The sequence below is a fragment of the Mixophyes fleayi genome, chromosome 11 (genome assembly GCF_038048845.1).
Source record: "Mixophyes fleayi isolate aMixFle1 chromosome 11, aMixFle1.hap1, whole genome shotgun sequence".
Taxonomy (NCBI): Eukaryota; Metazoa; Chordata; class Amphibia; order Anura; family Limnodynastidae; genus Mixophyes; species Mixophyes fleayi.
Window position 1 is genome coordinate 24,090,016 of NC_134412.1, and position 18,877 is coordinate 24,108,892.

At 42.9% G+C, this 18,877-nt stretch overlaps 1 protein-coding gene across 6 annotated transcripts in view; it reads right to left on the reverse strand.

Moving 5' to 3' along the window:
- PPFIA3 (PPFI scaffold protein A3) overlaps window positions 1-18,877 on the reverse strand; it is a 118,285-nt gene that overhangs the window by 59,128 nt on the left and 40,280 nt on the right. For all 6 annotated transcript variants that reach the window (XM_075191591.1, XM_075191587.1, XM_075191589.1 and 3 more), the window contains exons 4-11: window positions 8,219-8,383; window positions 6,386-6,460; window positions 6,222-6,302; window positions 5,492-5,713; window positions 4,704-4,850; window positions 3,171-3,305; window positions 1,293-1,376; window positions 555-686 (exon numbers count right to left, since the gene is read on the reverse strand). In XM_075191591.1, coding sequence (XP_075047692.1) covers window positions 555-686; window positions 1,293-1,376; window positions 3,171-3,305; window positions 4,704-4,850; window positions 5,492-5,713; window positions 6,222-6,302; window positions 6,386-6,460; window positions 8,219-8,383 — 1,041 coding nt within the window. The remainder of the gene's footprint in view (window positions 1-554; window positions 687-1,292; window positions 1,377-3,170; window positions 3,306-4,703; window positions 4,851-5,491; window positions 5,714-6,221; window positions 6,303-6,385; window positions 6,461-8,218; window positions 8,384-18,877) is intronic.

The following is an 18,877-nucleotide window of genomic DNA, read 5'->3' on the forward strand; positions in this document are numbered from 1 at the left end:
AACGCTGCGGAATTAGTGGCGCTATATTAATAAATGATGATGATGTATGCACGTAGTCAATGTACAGAAAGGGCATGCCAAGCTCAAGCTCAAGCCGTTTTCCGCGGCGTTAAAACTATTACCGTTATTACGGTAATAGTAAGCTGGATTTCAGTCTGCAGCTCCCTGAGCCACGAGCTGAAATCCAGCGAGAAAACTACCATAATAACGGTATTTACGTGCACTATTACCATAATAATGCCTAAATATGTATTGGATGTATCCTGCAGTGTATTGACTATTAGGTAAGAGTGGACCTAGACCCGTATTCATCAACAGAAGTATCTTCCTTGCTGGATATGGGCTTGCGAATATCCAATTTAAGTGCGTGTAACACACAATGCGTTCATTTTGCATTCCTTGATGAATCAAGCCCTACGTGTAAATCTAGACTCTGGATTACTGCATCAGTCTCTCAGACACCCCACTGTTTATATTCTGTGTGAAACGCTATGGCCCAGAAAACAGAGAATAATGAAAGGAGTTGTCGGCCTCCTTATGACTCAGACACGCACCTTCTCCTCCAGGGCACCCATCCTCTCCTTAAGATGCAACTGCAGCCGTTCGTTGGACTCAGACAGGAGTTTATCGACAGTCTCCGACAGGCGTTTGTTGTGCTCATCGTTCATTTTCTCCCTTTGACGGGCCTGTACGAGACAGCAAGCGCTCAGCATGCACAAGTGGGAGACTGAACAATAACGTGACCTCAGTTGGATAAGCTGATTGTCAGCTCTGGTCTTAACCATTTCCTGGGCACAAACTTTTATTAAAGTGTATTTGTTAGGTATAGTGTTTACAATGTGGAGCTCACAAGGAATCTTACAGGCCAGCTTCAAGTATAAAGTACTTGTCCACATTCAGATGAGCCATTTATTGGCTTGTAGACGCCCTCTTGCAGCTTTTACTAAATAAATGACTTTCCGGTTTATGTCTGTGTTCAGCAAGTTCTTTATATTACCCTGACAAAGTTATTTATTTCTGTTGCCCTTAGATATAACACAGATCTGCTTTGTTCTCTGCGTTAGGTACAGCTGTATTCGTGGAGCAGCTCTGTATCTTTCCCAAGTGCAACAACAATGAAACAACTCTGCCCGGATGATGCAAAGGCCTTGCTAAAAAACACAGGGGGAGCCAGAAAAGTAAAATAGTGTCTTTTGTAAAAGCTGCAGGAAAGCACGTACAAGACATGATATTACAGGAACATATAATGGATCTCAAGGAATCGTGTTGTGGCCCTTGGCTGTACCACTTACCCGCTGCAGTTCCTGGTTCTTTTCCTCTAGTTGAGCTTCAAGCTGACGGAGTCTTTCCTCAAAATTCCCATGTCTCTCCTCCGCCTGGTCACACACAGAGAACGCAAAAGAGAAGTTCAGGGGAAACAATTTTAAATAGTACAAAAAATAGTATTAATACCAATTAGTTATTGCAAAGACGAAAGATGCCATACAGACAACCCACGATGTTACTAGTCAGTTTTGTGTTTTATAACCAACAATTGGACAACTGTAACCATTGAAGAAACATATAGATGGATAACAGACTTCTGGACACCGAACTAAGCAAAGCAGAAGAAAAAGAGTTATAAAGCTGTATATCTACCTTCTTTTATATCCCTATATTTTCGATACAGCTATGGTCCTGACACTAGTACACAAAAGCATCTATATCACATGCAATCGGAAATGCAGAACAATACACACACATCCCAACATATCTTGACGAGAGAACAGTACAATCCTACAGTCTTATCGTTCTTCTGCCCAAGGTTTGCCGCTCCTGGGATAGATGCCTTCTCTGGCTACCATTCATTGCTTCTTGGGGATTGGTGCAATATAGAGAGCAAATAGTCCATCCTATCAGAAGCCATATGCACAGAAACCACTACTATGGGGTACAGCCTTTGGGTGAAGTTCTCCTCTAAATACGTGCGAAGGGTTATATATTAGCATTGCTCAAGGATGAAAGTTTACAGTAAGACCATAAGAACTAATCATTGCTTTGTTTAACTTGCACCTAAATGCCCATCAGCTATTTCAAGTATATTATTTTAGGGCCGGTGTGTAGCGGGTGCTTGTGTGTAAGACTTCCCCCACACACACCAACACCCCTTATACACTGAGGCATGGACACGAGAATAATCCAGGTAGTGTGTAGTGTGAATGGGTCAACGACCAGGGTTATTCCAGTGTTGGAGGCGGATACGCTGCGGTATGAAAGGTGGTCCCGGGTTATTCTACCCAGGTTCTGTTAACAAGCAGCTCATTGGCCTTCACTACGTCATCTATATGAGCCTCTGCTGTCCCCTTTTAATGACTTAACTTGATAATGCAGGGCAGACATAGATCTATACTTGAGACCAAACTGCGGTGTAAAGGGTGCAACAAGAGTTGAAAGAGTGTTCATTATCCAGTGTCTGACCAGGGATTTTGGTGAGAAAGGGGTATTATTCTAGGGGACAACTGATCTTTATTGTCAGCATCTGGGAAGAGCATTAGAAATAAAGTAAGTAGCGTTCTAAGTCCTGCACCACAGTCCTTCATGTAAACCAGCTTCATAACAGGAACAGTACTGTAAAATCAGCGCACGTACGTACATCAACATTGTCTTCAATGCTATTGCCTTCAATAACAGAGTAGCGGTAGAAGGGAATAGGGCAATTAGCTGTAATGGGGAATAACGAGCATGCATTTGTTATTTAGCCTTTTTTTGTTATGTTATTAGTTCTCTCTCTCCCCTTTCTTCTCACTTTTGAAGCGGTCTTTACATAAAAGTTTTATTCCTGATTGAGCGCCATGCCCCCTGTGATGCGAGTAGGCGTTAGACCTTCCCCTGTACTGCTCTGTGCTGCCATAGTCAGCTGGTCTGTAGATCATTTAAGAAGAAAATATAGACTTGTTGTTGTAGACAGAATGTCATATGCTGTAGTGTTGTACAATTAGACTGTAAGCATGAGATAATCAAACAGATTTATACATCATTTATTCTAGCTTCCCAGTTAATCTATGTATTCTCTTCTGAGACAGAAAGTAATCCATGCATAGCCTAGGACTACATATGAGAGATACGTGGGCTCCCTGGCAGCCCGCCCCCCCGTTGTGTGCTCTGATTAGGCAGCGTGTTAGAATCGTTACCTTGCTGAGAGCCGCCACTCGCTGCGCCAGCTGAGCCTCAATCTCCGGTAGCGTTTCAGCCTTCTGCAGAGTCTGCTGCAATTTCTGCTTAGCATCCTCCAGCCATTCCTGCAGCTGCCGGTTCTTCTCTTCACTCTGCACGTATCAGCAAAGATAAAGGTGAGCGGTGGAGAACTAGCACAGGCCCAGGATCTGTCAGCACTTCAAAGAGACCCTTTGCAATCATTTATAATGTACGATCCCTGTAATGCGCCTTTCAGTAAGCAGCTGTGGATCAATAGCAAAGATCAGGACTCATAATGTAAAATGTAAAACTCTCTCTGGTCACTGGCCCAGAATCTCTGGTATCTCATCTAAGGCGTCCTAATTATAAAGTCCACGACAGTCTACATTAGCATTAGCAGTCTACATTTGGTTTTCCAGCTCTTTCTGAACTACAATTCCCGTTATGTTTTACAAACCAGTGAACGAAGCTAAGCATCATGGGACAGTGTAGGTTAGCGGATGGCGAGGAAAGGTTCATAGCGCACGCACAAGCTAATGGCCTAAATCGCGTGGCTCATTTTGCTACTGTAGCAAATATATTGCACAACTGACATGCAATTAACGGGCAGCACGGTGGCTCAGTGGTTAGCACTTCTGCCTTACAGCATGAGTTCAATTCCCGACCAAGGCCTTATCTGTGTGGAGTTTGTATGTTCTCCTCGCGTTTGCGTGAGTTTCCTCCGGGTGCTCCGGTTTCCTCCCACACTCCATAAACATACTGGTAGTTTAATTGGCTGCTAACAAATTGACCCTAGTGTGTGTGTGTGTATGTTAGGGAATTTAGACTAAGCCCCAATGGGGCAGGGACTGATGTGAGTGAGTTCTCTGTACAGCGCTGCGGAATTAGTGGCGCTATATAAATAAATGGTGATGATGATGAATTAATGCACACATTGTCCTCAGGTACTGTATGCTAAACTAGGTGCTTCTGGCTCTGTCTCCCTATTTAAATCTGAGCCCCTTTCTTTTAACCCCTTATTGAGTGGTATTGCAGCAGATTCACTTTTTCATTTAATTTCCAGGACAGATTGGGTGCTATAAATGTTATCTATTTTAATGGTAATAGACAGGAAAACCTTGGCAAAAATAGAAGTAAAAAAATTATATTTTTAAACATTCTGCCAAAGGTTGCTTTCATGCGTGTAATGCAACCCATTAGTTTAACATTCATTATACAGTTTTCCCCTGTTTGATGGAGTGAGCAAAATGTACCACCGGTAGATTGTATTACACATTTGACAAAGTCACTACGTGCTTCCCTTTAGGCATCAAATTAATGATTATATTAATGCTGATTCTGTTAATCCCAGATGAATCAGCAGTTTGAACTCTAGAACAATAATCTTTATGGATCATTAATTATGAATTATTGCTATAGCAACCACATTTCTGGGAAAAATCAGGGAGAAGGAAGTGTCACGTGACTGGTTGGAATTATCAGGTCTCTCACTTCCTGTCTGGGTCGCTTTCAGGACTCCATGATGTTACCTGTCTGTAGAGGGACTCTTTACTGGCAAGCTCATTCTCTAGCTTGTCGTTGACATCATGGAGCGAAGTGGCTTCTCTCTGTGCACTCAGGTAGCGTTTCTCTAAGGTGGTAATCCGTTCCTCCATGTCCTCCCTTTGTGCCAGAGCCTGATGACAGGGCAAAACAACAGAACAAAGTCAGAAATGTGCCAGAGTACTATTGATCTAGTCACATATACAGGGAAACAAGATGATCTGACTACCAAGTCAAGAGACTAGAATTCTCATTACGACATTTTGTTAGCGTAATAAGACCAGCCGGTTGCCAGATTGTGTGTTTCCTAAGTCATTATTGGTTTCTGCGCAGGCAACATGCAGCCCTCCATCTGTCGTGGAACTACAAGTCCCCGAATGCCCTGCTGGAGAGCCGCAGGGTTCCGACCTTTGGACGTAGAGCATTGTTACCATTTCCTTATAAAGTGGCAGCACATGCCATAGTGTTGTACAGTGATAAGTGGATACAATAAACCTGATGGTCGATAAATAAATGAACAGTGTCTTTGTTCTCTAAATACGCTACTTGCTTGAAATAAAATGCTTCACGATTTGTTCCTAACTAAATATAGACTAGTAAAACACAGACGGTATTGACCCTGTGGATAGCTATGAAATGCAATTAGCGGTTAATACACGGAGTTAACAAGACCGGAACCAGCATGCGTAGGGAGCGAAGCATTGGGTAGTAAAGAGTTGGATTCATGTTACAGGCTTGTACCATGTTATGTCAATCACACAAGACCTGGCCTCACCTCTTTGAGATCGCGCTGCAGCTTGGCGCTGACTTCCTCTGATTTTATGAGGTCTTTCTGTGCAGTGTTCAGCTCCTCCTCTAGCTCAGCCATTTGGCGGCACATCATGGTCAAGCGTTCCTTCAGCTGACACAGCTCTAACCTCTGCTTCTCCAGCATCTCCTCCAGCTCAGACTCCCGGCCCCCTTGTAGTTCCAGGTGACTGGAGCCATTTAGGATGGCCTGAAATGACAACAGAGTTCTGCAGTTGTTATCCAGCTATAGCTTGGGTACATGGGAAAACATCTAAAGTACTAGGTGTAATATGGATTAAGTGCAAGTGTAGAGCACCCCGACGCTGTCTGCATTGGTGTACGGCAGCCACAGGACCCCGGTTTCTGTACGCTCTTCTGTCTGCACCAGCAGGCTGTGTATATGCTGAGTGCCAGTCACACTCACACTGACAAGGTCTGCTAACATTACACACAGAATGCACAAGTACAGATAACTAGAGGTACCTTACTAGTGCACCAAACAACAACATTGCTGACATCCGGTCCTGCTCCACTGGGCCAACAATTCTCTCGTACACTTAGTGACAGGAGGTCAACGATCAACCCGCTCTTCTATCATAACCATTCAAAACACTCTACATGCCGGAGACTGGTAAACCAATGCGCTCTCTAAACCAGCTTTATCTTACTGTCCCCAACGCTGTCTTATTGTAACTATGCTACTATGGTATTCTTACAGAACTCTGCGAGTCTCCGTCTTTACTGCCGTCATCGATTCCTGACCTCCTCCTTGCCAGCTGTTCCCGAAGCGAGAGCGACTGTAATATAGACAGAGAGAAGAAAGACGTTACAGCTTGCTCCTATGTACTACCTGGTGGATTTACCAAGAGAACCATCTTACCTCCTGGCTGGACATCTCCAACTCCTCCTCCAGCACGGCCACCCTTTCAAGGGCCACACGGAGGCGCTCCCGTACCTTTAAAAGTGAAAGTACACAGAAGTGAGGACAGTACAATGCAACAGACATACAGTGCAGTGAGTGCGGTCTGGACCCTCCTATATACATGATCAGAGAACAGGACAAAGACCTACTTACTACAATGGATCATATACACTATGATATTTACTTCTGTATATTTCACACTGTACTAATCCTTTCAGCACCTAGCCATGCGGACACTGATGCGCTATTGGAATGTTGGATGGAAGAGGGTTAAACCATAATATATGGCTAAAGAATGAAGCAAGCTGGGAATCAGGCATTTCTCCACTCATGCGCGGGGCGTATAACCTTGGCAGCATTAACAGCGGATCACTCTAGCTGACAGCAAATGGCCTGGGAATCTTCCATGTCATGCGGGAGAAGGCAGCGAGGACTGTTTGGATGTGGGCTGAAGAAAGTGGCACGTGATTGGCATGCTACTTGGTTATCCTCATACGTCGTCCACCCTTATCCTCATCAGATGTTAAATACAGCAACTGGCTATTACCAAGCTATCATTTACAACCCATTTTCATAACTTTCCTCCTCTCATCAGAGGGAGGTGTATATTAGTTATTCTGATTATACACCTGGAACCATAAATTAACATTTTGTAATAAAACATTAAGAAAAGACTAAAACCATGTTCATTCTTTGTTCCTGAACGTCTTTATTTTTTAGTTACTTCTCTTTTTTAAGTGTCTTGTTTCTTCCTGCTGCCAATCCCTGACTAATGTTGCCCATGTGTAAATAAGAGCAAGGAGATGTAGCAGCTCCCGGTTTATCAGCTGAGTCATTATATCTTGGCTAAAGGGACATTAAAGTGCCCCAGAGGCAGTCATATTGTGGCCTGAGGCATCGCTGTAGGACCAGGGGAGGGCTGTCAACTTTTAGCCCTGGGGGGGGGGGGGGGGGGGGGGGGGCGAGACTCAGCTCAGAAGCCTATTAGGAACATTTTAAAGGAAAAAAAAAATGCCGGTAGCCCAGTGACTCAGCCCAAGGTAGCCCAGTATGGGATTGGCCCGTGGGGCACATTGCCCCCTGCCCCCTACCCCAGTCTACCCCTGACTAGAACCTTGTGCTACTATGGAAACAAAGTGATATGGCCAGTCCCTAATGGGTTGATATGTGGCATGGTTTAAAGTATTTAATAGTATCTCTAACCCCATGCCTTTAAGTGATTGGGGCATAGGAAAGAGTTATTAACAGAGGTTTCTTGTTTATACAACCCATCCGGTGTGTAAGCCCATCTACTGTATGCCAAGCTCACACCACATCCTTAGTTGCAACATCCTATAGAATGGATAAACCTACCCGTTTGGGGCATAGGCTAGTAAACCAAATTGGCTTTACGTTGGGTTACTGATATAACAGGTTGTCCTGGGATTGGCACAGGATCCCTTGACATGTGAAGTTGGATTTAGGCTACTCAGATTAGTGCCCCAGTTTCATGGAAACCCTGTTCTACTCTTCTCCATCTGGATACAGACAAGACATGTGCTCGAGGCAAAATATTTAGGCCAAAAGTGATGCTTTTCAGGCCCAGATTTATAATGTAAACAGCCAAAGGGATAGCACTATTAATACCTCTGATCATGTCCCCAGTGAACAGTAAAAAAGAACTAGTTATTGACGAAGTGGCTCAGACTGTTATCATAGATATCAGTAAAAGGAGCAAAGATCAAAGTAACGAAATGGAGTAAGTGAAAAGGCAGCTGTGGCTGCTATGGGATTGTACATGACTTTCCTTACCTTTTCATCGAGTGCCTTGTGATGCTCGAAGAGGGACTTCAGAGCCTTTAACACCTCTACCTCGCTAGAGACGCCAGCGGGCGACTGTGCCTGTCTCTTCACCACCGTCATCCTCAGCGAGCGCTCGTGTCGGGACACCAAACATTCCAAGTGTTCCAACAGCAGCTGTGGACATAGAGAAAATGGCTAAGCCGGGGATTGTGGAAGGGAAGCCAAACATCAAATCAAATACGAGATGTTGGTGTCCCCGGCCTATGCTGTAACATTTGAGAGCTGAGCGAAGATTTTATAATATCAAGCAATGACTCTGTGCCAAAAGCCTGGCACCGCAGTAACAGATTTTACCGAGTGAACACACTGTTCTTCACTTAGTTGTACTCGAAGAAAATATAATCTCAGCAGACCAAACATTTTTTTTTATTAATTACCTCCTGCAAGTCTGATATCAAAGACTAACAGCTTCACAATGCACCAAGGGATTACAATTAATGGCTTCCTGTGGATTTCTCACCAAGGGACTGCCAACAACGCCTCCAATATTCAACATGAAGCTACTTCTACAATCCCTAAATGCGATCCTGCAGCCCAGGTCACCTGTGTTTGCTAACGTAAAGCTTTGCATTTTTTTTAAACTACGTTTATTTACAATATTACAGATTTATTTATTTTTACTTCGTAAAACAGGTTGGTATGCCTCTTCTTCAACATAACAAAATTATTTCCATCACTTTTTTTATTATAATCACATCCTTTCCATCAATCAAGTTACTGTTCGCTAAATTTTTCATAATAATCTGGCCACTGGGTGGTAATGTTCTGTACGGGCTTTGTGTGATATTTAATATTACCTTTGCTGCTGTTTTGCTGAGCATAGAAAAATAAAACATAAAATCCTAATGTCATAATAAACCATAAAGTGATAATAAACCCACTTAACGTGTGATGCTTCCTAAAATAATGGTACGAACGGTTCTTCGTTACCGTTTGTGCAAATGAGGACTATGCATTGTAGACGGTACAATTTGGCTGGCACTAGAGTTGGTACAATGTTGCTGCGCTAGCTCATCGCCATTTAAAATGGTGCTGAGCTGCTGGGCCAGCATACACCTTATGGGGTGTTTGGGGGAGGGCTCCTTGTCCAAGACAGCCCTGGACGTGCAGATCTACCTAGGTTCTGCAGCAAAAGCAAAGTTATATTTTGAAGCCTCCAAAAGACACTAAGATTTTGAGAGGCTGGGCACACAGAATCATGATCGAATAAAACCCTAGGCAAGACAGTAGATTTTGTGCATCCTGTACCTATCTTCAGCCACACACTCATTGGTGCTCGAAGAAGCTCATAGCACTGGATTTGCCAGATGAAAGTCAAGCCGACTGCAGACGATACTATCCTTACTGGACTTGGTGCTCATTCCCACCAGTAACATCACAGCTAACTAAGGCTGGTGAGGATACTACTTACGGCCTTAAGCGAGCAACTATGTGTCCTAGCCGGTAAGTCAACATTTCTGATACTTCTGACAGAGTGCACAATATTAAATCTCCTTAAAAAAGCCTCCAGTATGTAACCATAGGAATATATTAAACATGCCAACTCCAAAGGGGATAAACTTATAACTGCTGTGTTTTATTGTGAATTCCCAACAACGTACAGTGTATTACACAAAACAATATAGAAGCAGTTTAGTGTCTGAAAAACTGCATGTACCTCTGATTAGAAAGATGGTTAGTCCAAAATGCATGTCCTTTTTTTGTGCATATTTTGACCATGTCACTAATTGCACTTGGAAAGAAGTCACCTAAATGGGAAACATTTCTCCGTGTGGCACAGTTGCTACCGCCGTTTACAGAGAACAACAATGCTGGAAGACAATGTCTTCAATGAAAACTATATCTGCTTGGAAGACAATGAAACACGCTTGCAGCATATGGAAACAGTCTGGAATGGCATATTGTGCTCAAGTACTGTACATTCAAACGAATCAAAAAATAATACACAAAAGATACACTGCACAATAAAAAAAAAACCCTCATAATTAAAAATTCAATTCAAGTGACAGAGTAGGTTAGATTCCAGTCAAGGCTCTGCCTGTGTGGAGTTTGTATGTTCTCCATGTTTGCCTGGGTTTCAATCCCACCGCCGGCGCCATTCTGTCACTCCACATTCCTTGCTGCACTGGATTGTGAGGCTGTGTGACTTGTCGGCATACTCAGGCGGCGTTCCGAGAAGTCTATACAGTGAGATTTGCTGCATGCATTTAAAAATGGTGGCGGTGGGGCCCAGGACACGTGCCCTCCCCCCTTGATCCAGCTCTGATGACTCGCATCACTACTCTGTGCTATTGGGAATCCTGCTCCTTCCACTATCTAACTCTCAGTCTGTGGCTTCCTACAGGCCTCCCGGCCTTACTTCATGACACTACCCCTATCACATGATGCCCTGTCCTCACCAACATAATCACGAGTGACTTATAAATAATACGCTCACACATCTCCTGCTGCTGTGACCATTCTGATAATCTGACTAATTAAGTGGAAATGTTGCCTATAGCAACCAATCAGGTTCTAGCTATCATTTATTTAATACATTCTACAAAATGACATCTAGAATCTGATTGGCTGCTATAGGAAACATCTCCACTTTTTCAAACCCACAGTTTAGTAAATAGACCCCTGGGAATCACTAATTCACAGATATTTTAATTATAATTTGCAAATGTCGCTGTGACCAACAATAAGATTTTCTAAGGCGGTGACGGTAGAGGAAACATGTCTGACACTGCTGCCGTATCACTTAGTGTAATCTCCATTTATCGTTGTTTGATAAGTCTTCACTGAGGTAATTTCACAGTGACAACACACGCAGCGCCTCCGAGTCGTCTAATATTGCCTGTGGCACATTGTCATCCACATTTACTGTGACAGGAATTTCCTACGTCTCCTCGACTTTGGTGCGGAACTATTTCATGGCATGAAGAAACGTTTATTTATAACCCCTTTCCAACCTAACAGAACAAAAAAAAAAAAAAAGGACAACATCTATCATACGGGCCGTTAACTCTTTACGACAATGTCTGAACAAAAAAGCACCAATGGCTGTAAAGCTGTATGTACAGAATCGTGACATCTTCCATTGCCACCAAAACAGCATTTTCCCAGACCCAGCTGAAAGCTGTCCCCGTTTCTGTGATTAATTAACAGGAGCTATAGCAGGCAGCCAGCAAAAATGAGGACATTGCTGGTACCAGTCGTCAGTCCAGTTGCGCGCTTCTCTCAGTCGTGTCAGGTTTGCACAGCATGGGAGCTGACAGAATTAGTGCTGGGTCCCTGCTGGATGCCATTGTTCAGCAGGAGCGGTAGCTTTGCATAAATCTACGAGTACCAGTAACCACGCTGTCAATTTACAAAGGGACCTGAAGAGGTGGGTGATGAGTATTCCTAGCACAGAATGCACTTTATTTTTCTTTACTGTGACAAAATTACCGGCTAAAAGTGTCCACACTAACATAGGCTTTGGGTGCAGTATAGAGATGGAAAAATTGTGCAGTATAGAGAATTGAAATTCAGCACAGACAAGCCCCATTTACAAAGCATTGGTGACCAGCCACCGTCTATCACTGGCACACCGCTATATTACCTATGGGGGCTGGACCTGAAGAGATAACGGGAGCGTTAACTTCTGCATGAATCCCCCCACCACAGATCTTAGTGGTGGTCCTGGCTACACAGCACTGCGTAAATGTACAGTAACTAAATAATTTTAAAAGTAATATTCCCATACACAATGCGATGTCTAAACATATTAAATAATAATCATTTTAAAAAAGCAGCGTGCTCCCCTGTCAAAAAATCTTCAAACTAGTTATTAACTATAGCCGGGAGAGCCCACTCTCGTGGGCCCCCTATTATAGTAGAAACCAGTACAGGCTGTCTAGGGGCTGGTGGAGGATTTCAGGGGGAGTAAGCTGCCCATTTTTTTTAAATTACTTATACTTACTATTTATGTAATGTGTTTTTATTACAGATGGAGAATGTGCCTTCTCTGCTGAATGGGTTCCATTAGAAGTGCTATTGTAGGTGGTAGGGTCATTTCACATCAAATCAACACAGGGTTTGAAACTGACTGCTCCAGATTGTAATGAAATTTGGTATAATAAATGCTACAATGGGTGTAAAGAACACCCCCCCCCCCCCCCCCAAAGCATAGTCTGCTACGTGCACTGACTTGAAATTATGCCTTTAAAGCTGCACTTTCTGTACAAATTTTTTCCTTTCTACCTTTTTTTTCATTTCTGACGCTCTTTAGGGTCAGGTGAGGCAACAGCTCCAATAGGTCGCCTTCGTCTTCATATTTGTTGTTACACAGTTTTAGACATTTTCCGCCCATAACCTTCAGTGGTCATGTTCTTCCTACACTTCCTGTATCGCTTCCTTCTTACGGTGGTCTGGAGTTTCTTCTTGATGTTCCTCCGTTTTCTCAGATAGGGCTTTTTCAAAGCGCTCGTTCTGCCTTTTGAGGCGTCTCCTTTCTCTGCGAGAAGACGCCTCATTTCTGGGCATGTGGCTCCTTTTTTTTTGCTTTTTACGGTAGGCTGTGGTAGTAGCCATGTGCGTCCACTGCGTTCTGAAACGTCCTCTCTTACGGTATGTCACTGCCTGGTTTTTGGGTGTGGCACCCCTTTTGCTTTTAGAGATAAACCATGGTTAACCAATTAGCCTTTGGCCTGGAGCAGATGACTTGTGGGCTCCCAGCCCCCTCTTCTATACCCTAAGACTACTTTACAATGTCATATGGGTGGGGTTTGGGTGTGGTCTGGCCAATTGGGTGTGTCTTCTTGTCATGTGATGGTGTCACCTTGTCATGTGATCATGGCCAATTAACCATTCAAAGGGGTGTGGTCTCTACAAAAATCAAATAGGCATGGCCTAATTTACCCTTAAATGGGCATTGCCTCTTTATTGTGTTATATGAAATTTACTAAACCTCTGAGCTCACAGCCACAACAAAACAGGTGACTGGAATATATGTTCTAGGAGAAGAAACAAAGAATCCAGCTTTATATGTGGTTTATAAACACAATCACAGATGTTTGGACATAGCAGGAAAAACAGCTCAAACAGACCTACACACAGTGGGAGGGTTATTAGGTACAGCCGGGGTTTACAACCATCAGTAAATTTATTGACTGTAAAATAACTGAATTGGCCACCAGTCAGTAACTAAAAAGTAAATGTCAGCAACCCCCCCCCCCCCCCCACAATGTTATAGAAATAATGATAAAACTGTGGACAGATGTGAGCACCATTTGTAGAAACCCTGAGCCCACCTTTGTTTGTAGATTTTTATTCTTCTTAAAGTTCTTGGGAAGGTTTGAAACTAGTCATCAGTTTTCACCATCTTTGATAAATATGCCCCCAGGTCTCTCCTCTCTAATGTTAAATGGTGGCAAGTGGGCGGCAGAAGTATCACTTTGCATCGCTGCATACCGGAGAAAATACAAGATGTCCTGCTGCTGGTATTTACCATGCCAGGGTTCATTGGAGAGCCCTGGCGAAACTCCTCCTCCCAAACTAACTAAAACCTCCTTCACCGGCAGCCTAACGCTGGAGGATTGGAATCCTGTGTGGCTGCTGCGCATAGGTACGGGACCTGACTATGGATCCACGGCGTCTTTTCTGGCGGCGAGGAAGTCCATAGGACTCCGCTGTAAAGATAAGCTAATGCCAAACTGAGATGGCGTTTTGGAGGCTTGTGAAATGTGGTCCCAACGCAGCTCCCATAGAAGTCTATGGGGACTGCAGTGACTTTTGTTAGGCAGGTTAAGGCAGAAGAAACAGATTTTTGGCCTGCTAATAGGGAATATAATCATATCCCTAAAGTTCAGCCTGTAAACTTCTGCTATATAAACTGCAACAAAGACATTTACTTGCACCCAAATACACAACTTATATATTATTTGAAATGCTTATATGTTATCTACCCTTCAGTGTCTCTTCATCTATCAGTCCTTTCTTGTCATTGTTCAGGAGTACGATTCTTTACTCTCACTGTTTCCCTTTCTGTACCTCCAAATTTAAAGGAGACGACTATTGAAATGTTTTTTTGTTACTAATCCACAACTAATAATAACATGGGGCCTGATTCATTAAGGATCTTAACTTAAGAAACTTCTGATTTCAGTCTCCTGGACAAAACCATGTTACAATGCAAGGGGTGTAAATTAGTATTCGGTTTTGCACATAAGTTAAATACTGACTGTTTTTTCATGTAGCACACAAATACTTGATAGCTTATTTGTACACTGAGATTTAAAGTTGATATTTGTGTGCTACATGAAAAAACAGCCAGTATTTAACTTATGTGCAAAACAGAATACTAGTTTGTACCCCTTGCATTGTAATTTTGTCCAGGAGACTGAAATAAGAAGTTTCTTAAGTTAAGATCCTTAATGAATCAGACCATGTCTTATGGCTGAAATGCAGCATTTAATAGGACTGATCATCTTTGGACACCCCCCTAGAACCAGAATCCAGGAGCCCGGTGGAAGGCATCTGATCAGTGTTCCCATTCAGTACAGTGGAAAAGGGAAGCACTCGCTGCTGAAGAGGAACACTGGCTGCCTGAGTGACTGTAGTTACACTGCTGCGTGTACGGAGCACCCTGATTATTAGATAAAGAGAGAAGCAGGCTCCTGTACATGCTGTCTGCTGAATGACAATGATACTGATGTGATACAAGAACATAGAGGTGCTGACATTCCGCACTAATCTCCCTGTGATCTGCCTCTTTGGAGACAACACAAAAAATACATCACATCATCTTAGTGGCTTTTAAATCGCCCCGAGGGCGAGTGTGCCCGGGACAAATCCACAAAGCAAAGAAAGGAATTTCAGTATGTGGGCTCCTCTAAAACAACAAAAAAAAAAACCCAACACATCATATAATCACTTATGTTCTTAACACCCACTCAAAATGTTCAAATAAGGGTGTTACCCACTCCGCCGACATACCAGTTTCTCGGCAGATACTGGTATGTGTGTGCACGTGTTTTATGGGCTGGGCGGACAAAAACAATGGGAGACAGACATTTATCAGCCCACTTTGGTTTTTAAGAGCACCTTTCACCTCCCTGTAAAAGGCTGTTTAAAATCCTTCAAAATGGGAATGTCATGCAATAGTTTATGTATTACATGGCTCAGTTTCTCCCCAAAAGAAAAAAAAAAACAGCCAATTTTGTATACCAATAGTCAGACTGTACATTCACTAGGAACTAGTGTAATGCACAAGATCTGCGTCTCTCATCCACCCTCATTACATACTCCCATTCCCGGTTACAGGATTTTTTTCGGGCTGCACCCAACTCTATGGAATTCTCTCCCTCGCACAATAAGACTGTCCTCTGGTCTACAAGCTTTCAAGCGTTCTCTGAAAACCCACCTCTTCAGACAAGCTTATAATATTCCTCAACCACCCTCTTAACCTCACGACATTACCCTATTACCACCCGTTATACAACTACCCCTTGACCAACATTGTTGTGCGACAGGATCATTTTGCTTATGAGTCACTTTTACCTTTGCAGTCTGGCTGGGCCGACTGCAAATGTAGACTTAACCTCATGTGTCAAACTCCCATTGTCCCATAGATTGTAAGCTTGCAAGCAGGGTCTTCTCACCTCTTTGTCTGTTTTACCCAGTTTGTTTACTATGTTTGTCCCCAATTGTAAAGCACTACGGAATATTTTGGCGCTATATAAATAAATGATGATGAAGATGATGATGATAATAATGCTGGACAAACACAGCAATATCAGCAGTTCCCGGTGGATTGATAAGCTGCGTACACATGAATGGCAGCCTCTACTGAAAGTAGAACCTTGATACTTAAAAAATAACATACATTAAGGTGCATGAATGAATAGTGAGACCAGAACTGTAGGAATGGGAGGGAGGGAGTGACCACGGGTCCTCGGAAGAGGGGGCCGCCACCAGACATTGCTTATCTATACGCCATGATCGCGCACGTATATAAAGTGAGACAGTCTCCCATATAGAGGTTGGACGCCATACTTCCTTGCTACAGCACCGATTGAGTCTGTAAACTATTATATAAGCAATTCTATGAACTGCATTCAAAACTCACATCTACACATCTTCTGCATAAGTGGACAGCAGTGCACAATATTAAATCTTCTTCTTAAAGAGGTGATCATGTGACCCAAGATTGTACTCTTGTTAGTATCCTTTGACAATGGCCTTCAAATCTATGTCTTGTAATCAACTTTTATAAACATGTATTTTCAACAGGATTGTTTGGGTCTGTAAGCATAAAACGCATATTGCATTACACATAATTTTATGTTGACGGAATTTGCCGCTCATTCCTATAATTATTTCCTTAACATACGTAAACAGCTTTCTGAGAGAAAAATATCGAAAGGCTTCTTTTGAATGCTATCCATATGATTGCTTACCTAAAGCCTGGCCACCCACGTTGTGATAACTAACGCAGATGGGTTTTAAACCGTTAGCTCAATATTGCAGCATGGGTAATCCCAAAAAAGAGTCACAATGTCAGATAATGATCCCAATAATATAAATATAGCCATTATCGGGCGTGGTGGAAAATGTGGATAGAAGATAACTGCTACCAGCCTGAGTGTGTGGATATCTTCCAATCACACCAACAGGCCACAGTATAGAAGGAAACAATTCAAAAGCTGGACCCAAAAGCTAATTGGCCAAATCACATCTGATTTGCCTCCGACATAAACGGCCAAATTAAGCGATGAGCCGGGAGTTGAGCGTTGGGATCGTCCCTTCACGGTTCTCAGTGTCACGATCCATTCAGACACTTAAATGTGTGTTATTATGAACTCTTGATTGCTAGAGTACCGAGAGACTGTAATCACGTACATTGTAATATCCAGCTGACCATTCATTCATACACTTAGGGCTAGATTTACTAAACTGCGGGTTTGAAAAAGTGGAGATGTTGCCTATAGCAACCAATCAGATTCTAGCTGTCATTTATTTAGTGCACGCTACAAAATGATAACTACAATCTGATTGGTTGCTATAGACAACATCTCCACTTTTTCAAACCCGCAGTTTAGTAAATATAACCCTTAGCCTCTCACCTCCATACCTCCAAACTGCCCCGATTTAGGCCACACAGTCCCAATTCTTGGGGACAGTCCCAACAGCCAGGACTTTTGGCCCGACTGCTGGGGATATTGATGCACTTTCCACGGGTGCAAAGGTGTTTTCAGGAGAGGGGAAGAGGGTAAGGGGCAGCCTAGCCACAACCTTTCTCTCAGTGTCCCAATTCCAAAAATTGGCTCTTACCAAATACACTTGGATTATAGGGGTTGTTACTTCTGTCAGGATGATTTCAGCTCAATCTTCATCATCATCAACATTAATTTATATAGCGCCAGCAAATTCCGTAGCGCTTTACAATTGGGAACAAACATTAATGAAACAATACTGGGTAATACATACAGACAGAGAGGTAAGAGAACCCTGCTCACAAGCAGTCTTGAAGCATATTTTTGACATGACGCAGGAAGGTGATTCAAATCAGAGGGGGTAATTCAATTGCCGGGAGATGTGGCGCGCGGACATTGTCGGCAATTACGGTAGAAACTGACGCTCATTTTATGCCTAATCTCTATAAAATGAGGGGAGATTTCTGTCAAATCTCCGCCATGAAGTGTCTCACGGAGACACCTCGCACCTAATTGAATTCCCCCCAGCGAGCGGATATCAGTTTATGGCTGTATGTGACGGAATCCTGCACATTTCGCAAATCGATTCCGTCTTACACCTATCATAATTTCCAGGTGGTAACAATGATTCAAGAGAATTAGGTAACTTCCTCACATAAGCCATTGTGCACTATGGAAGTTTTCTCTACGTCTGAATCAGGCCGTATACAGCCGTATGCCATCTACATGCATTCAATCCCTCTGCTTGTTAGTGATTGTGAGGAGACAGGGGAGCGGTGGGATCTATGAATTAACCCTCTAGGAGAGAACATGAATCAGTAGGGGCCAATGGGGGAGACTCTGAAGCAGAATGAAGACTTCTGTATACAAGGTGAGCTAAGCTCTCTCTCTGCGACCTTTTTAGTTTGCTTGTTTTTAACATACATAGGGCACTATGTATAGAATGATCCCAGAGGTTTGCTTTTAAAACTCAAGATCTAAAAGGTCACTGAACGAATACATGCTGGCATCTGAGTGGTTGCTATGGGTTACAGCACATCATTTCTCTTTGCACCAATAAATCCCTTTATGTCCAGATTGGTGGTGTTCTGGTTGCACAGAATCCGAAGTCCGAACTACAGAAAAGGAGAGCTGGGATGAAGATGCCTTTTCAATTTTAATGTCAAAGTTTCCTAATTTCTGAGCCGACGTAAAAGATTCAGTCGTCTTCCTACACATTAATTCAATTATTGCATAAGAACTGTATAATGCACACAGGAGGGCAGCACTAAAATCACATATTACATATAAAGCAACAGACCCTATACGCACTCAATACCAGTTTTTAAACACCACTAACACTAAACTACAGCTTGAAAGGACTAATAACATCCACAAATATAAATATGTAAAAGATTCCATACCTTGACAGAACTGTATACGACATTCT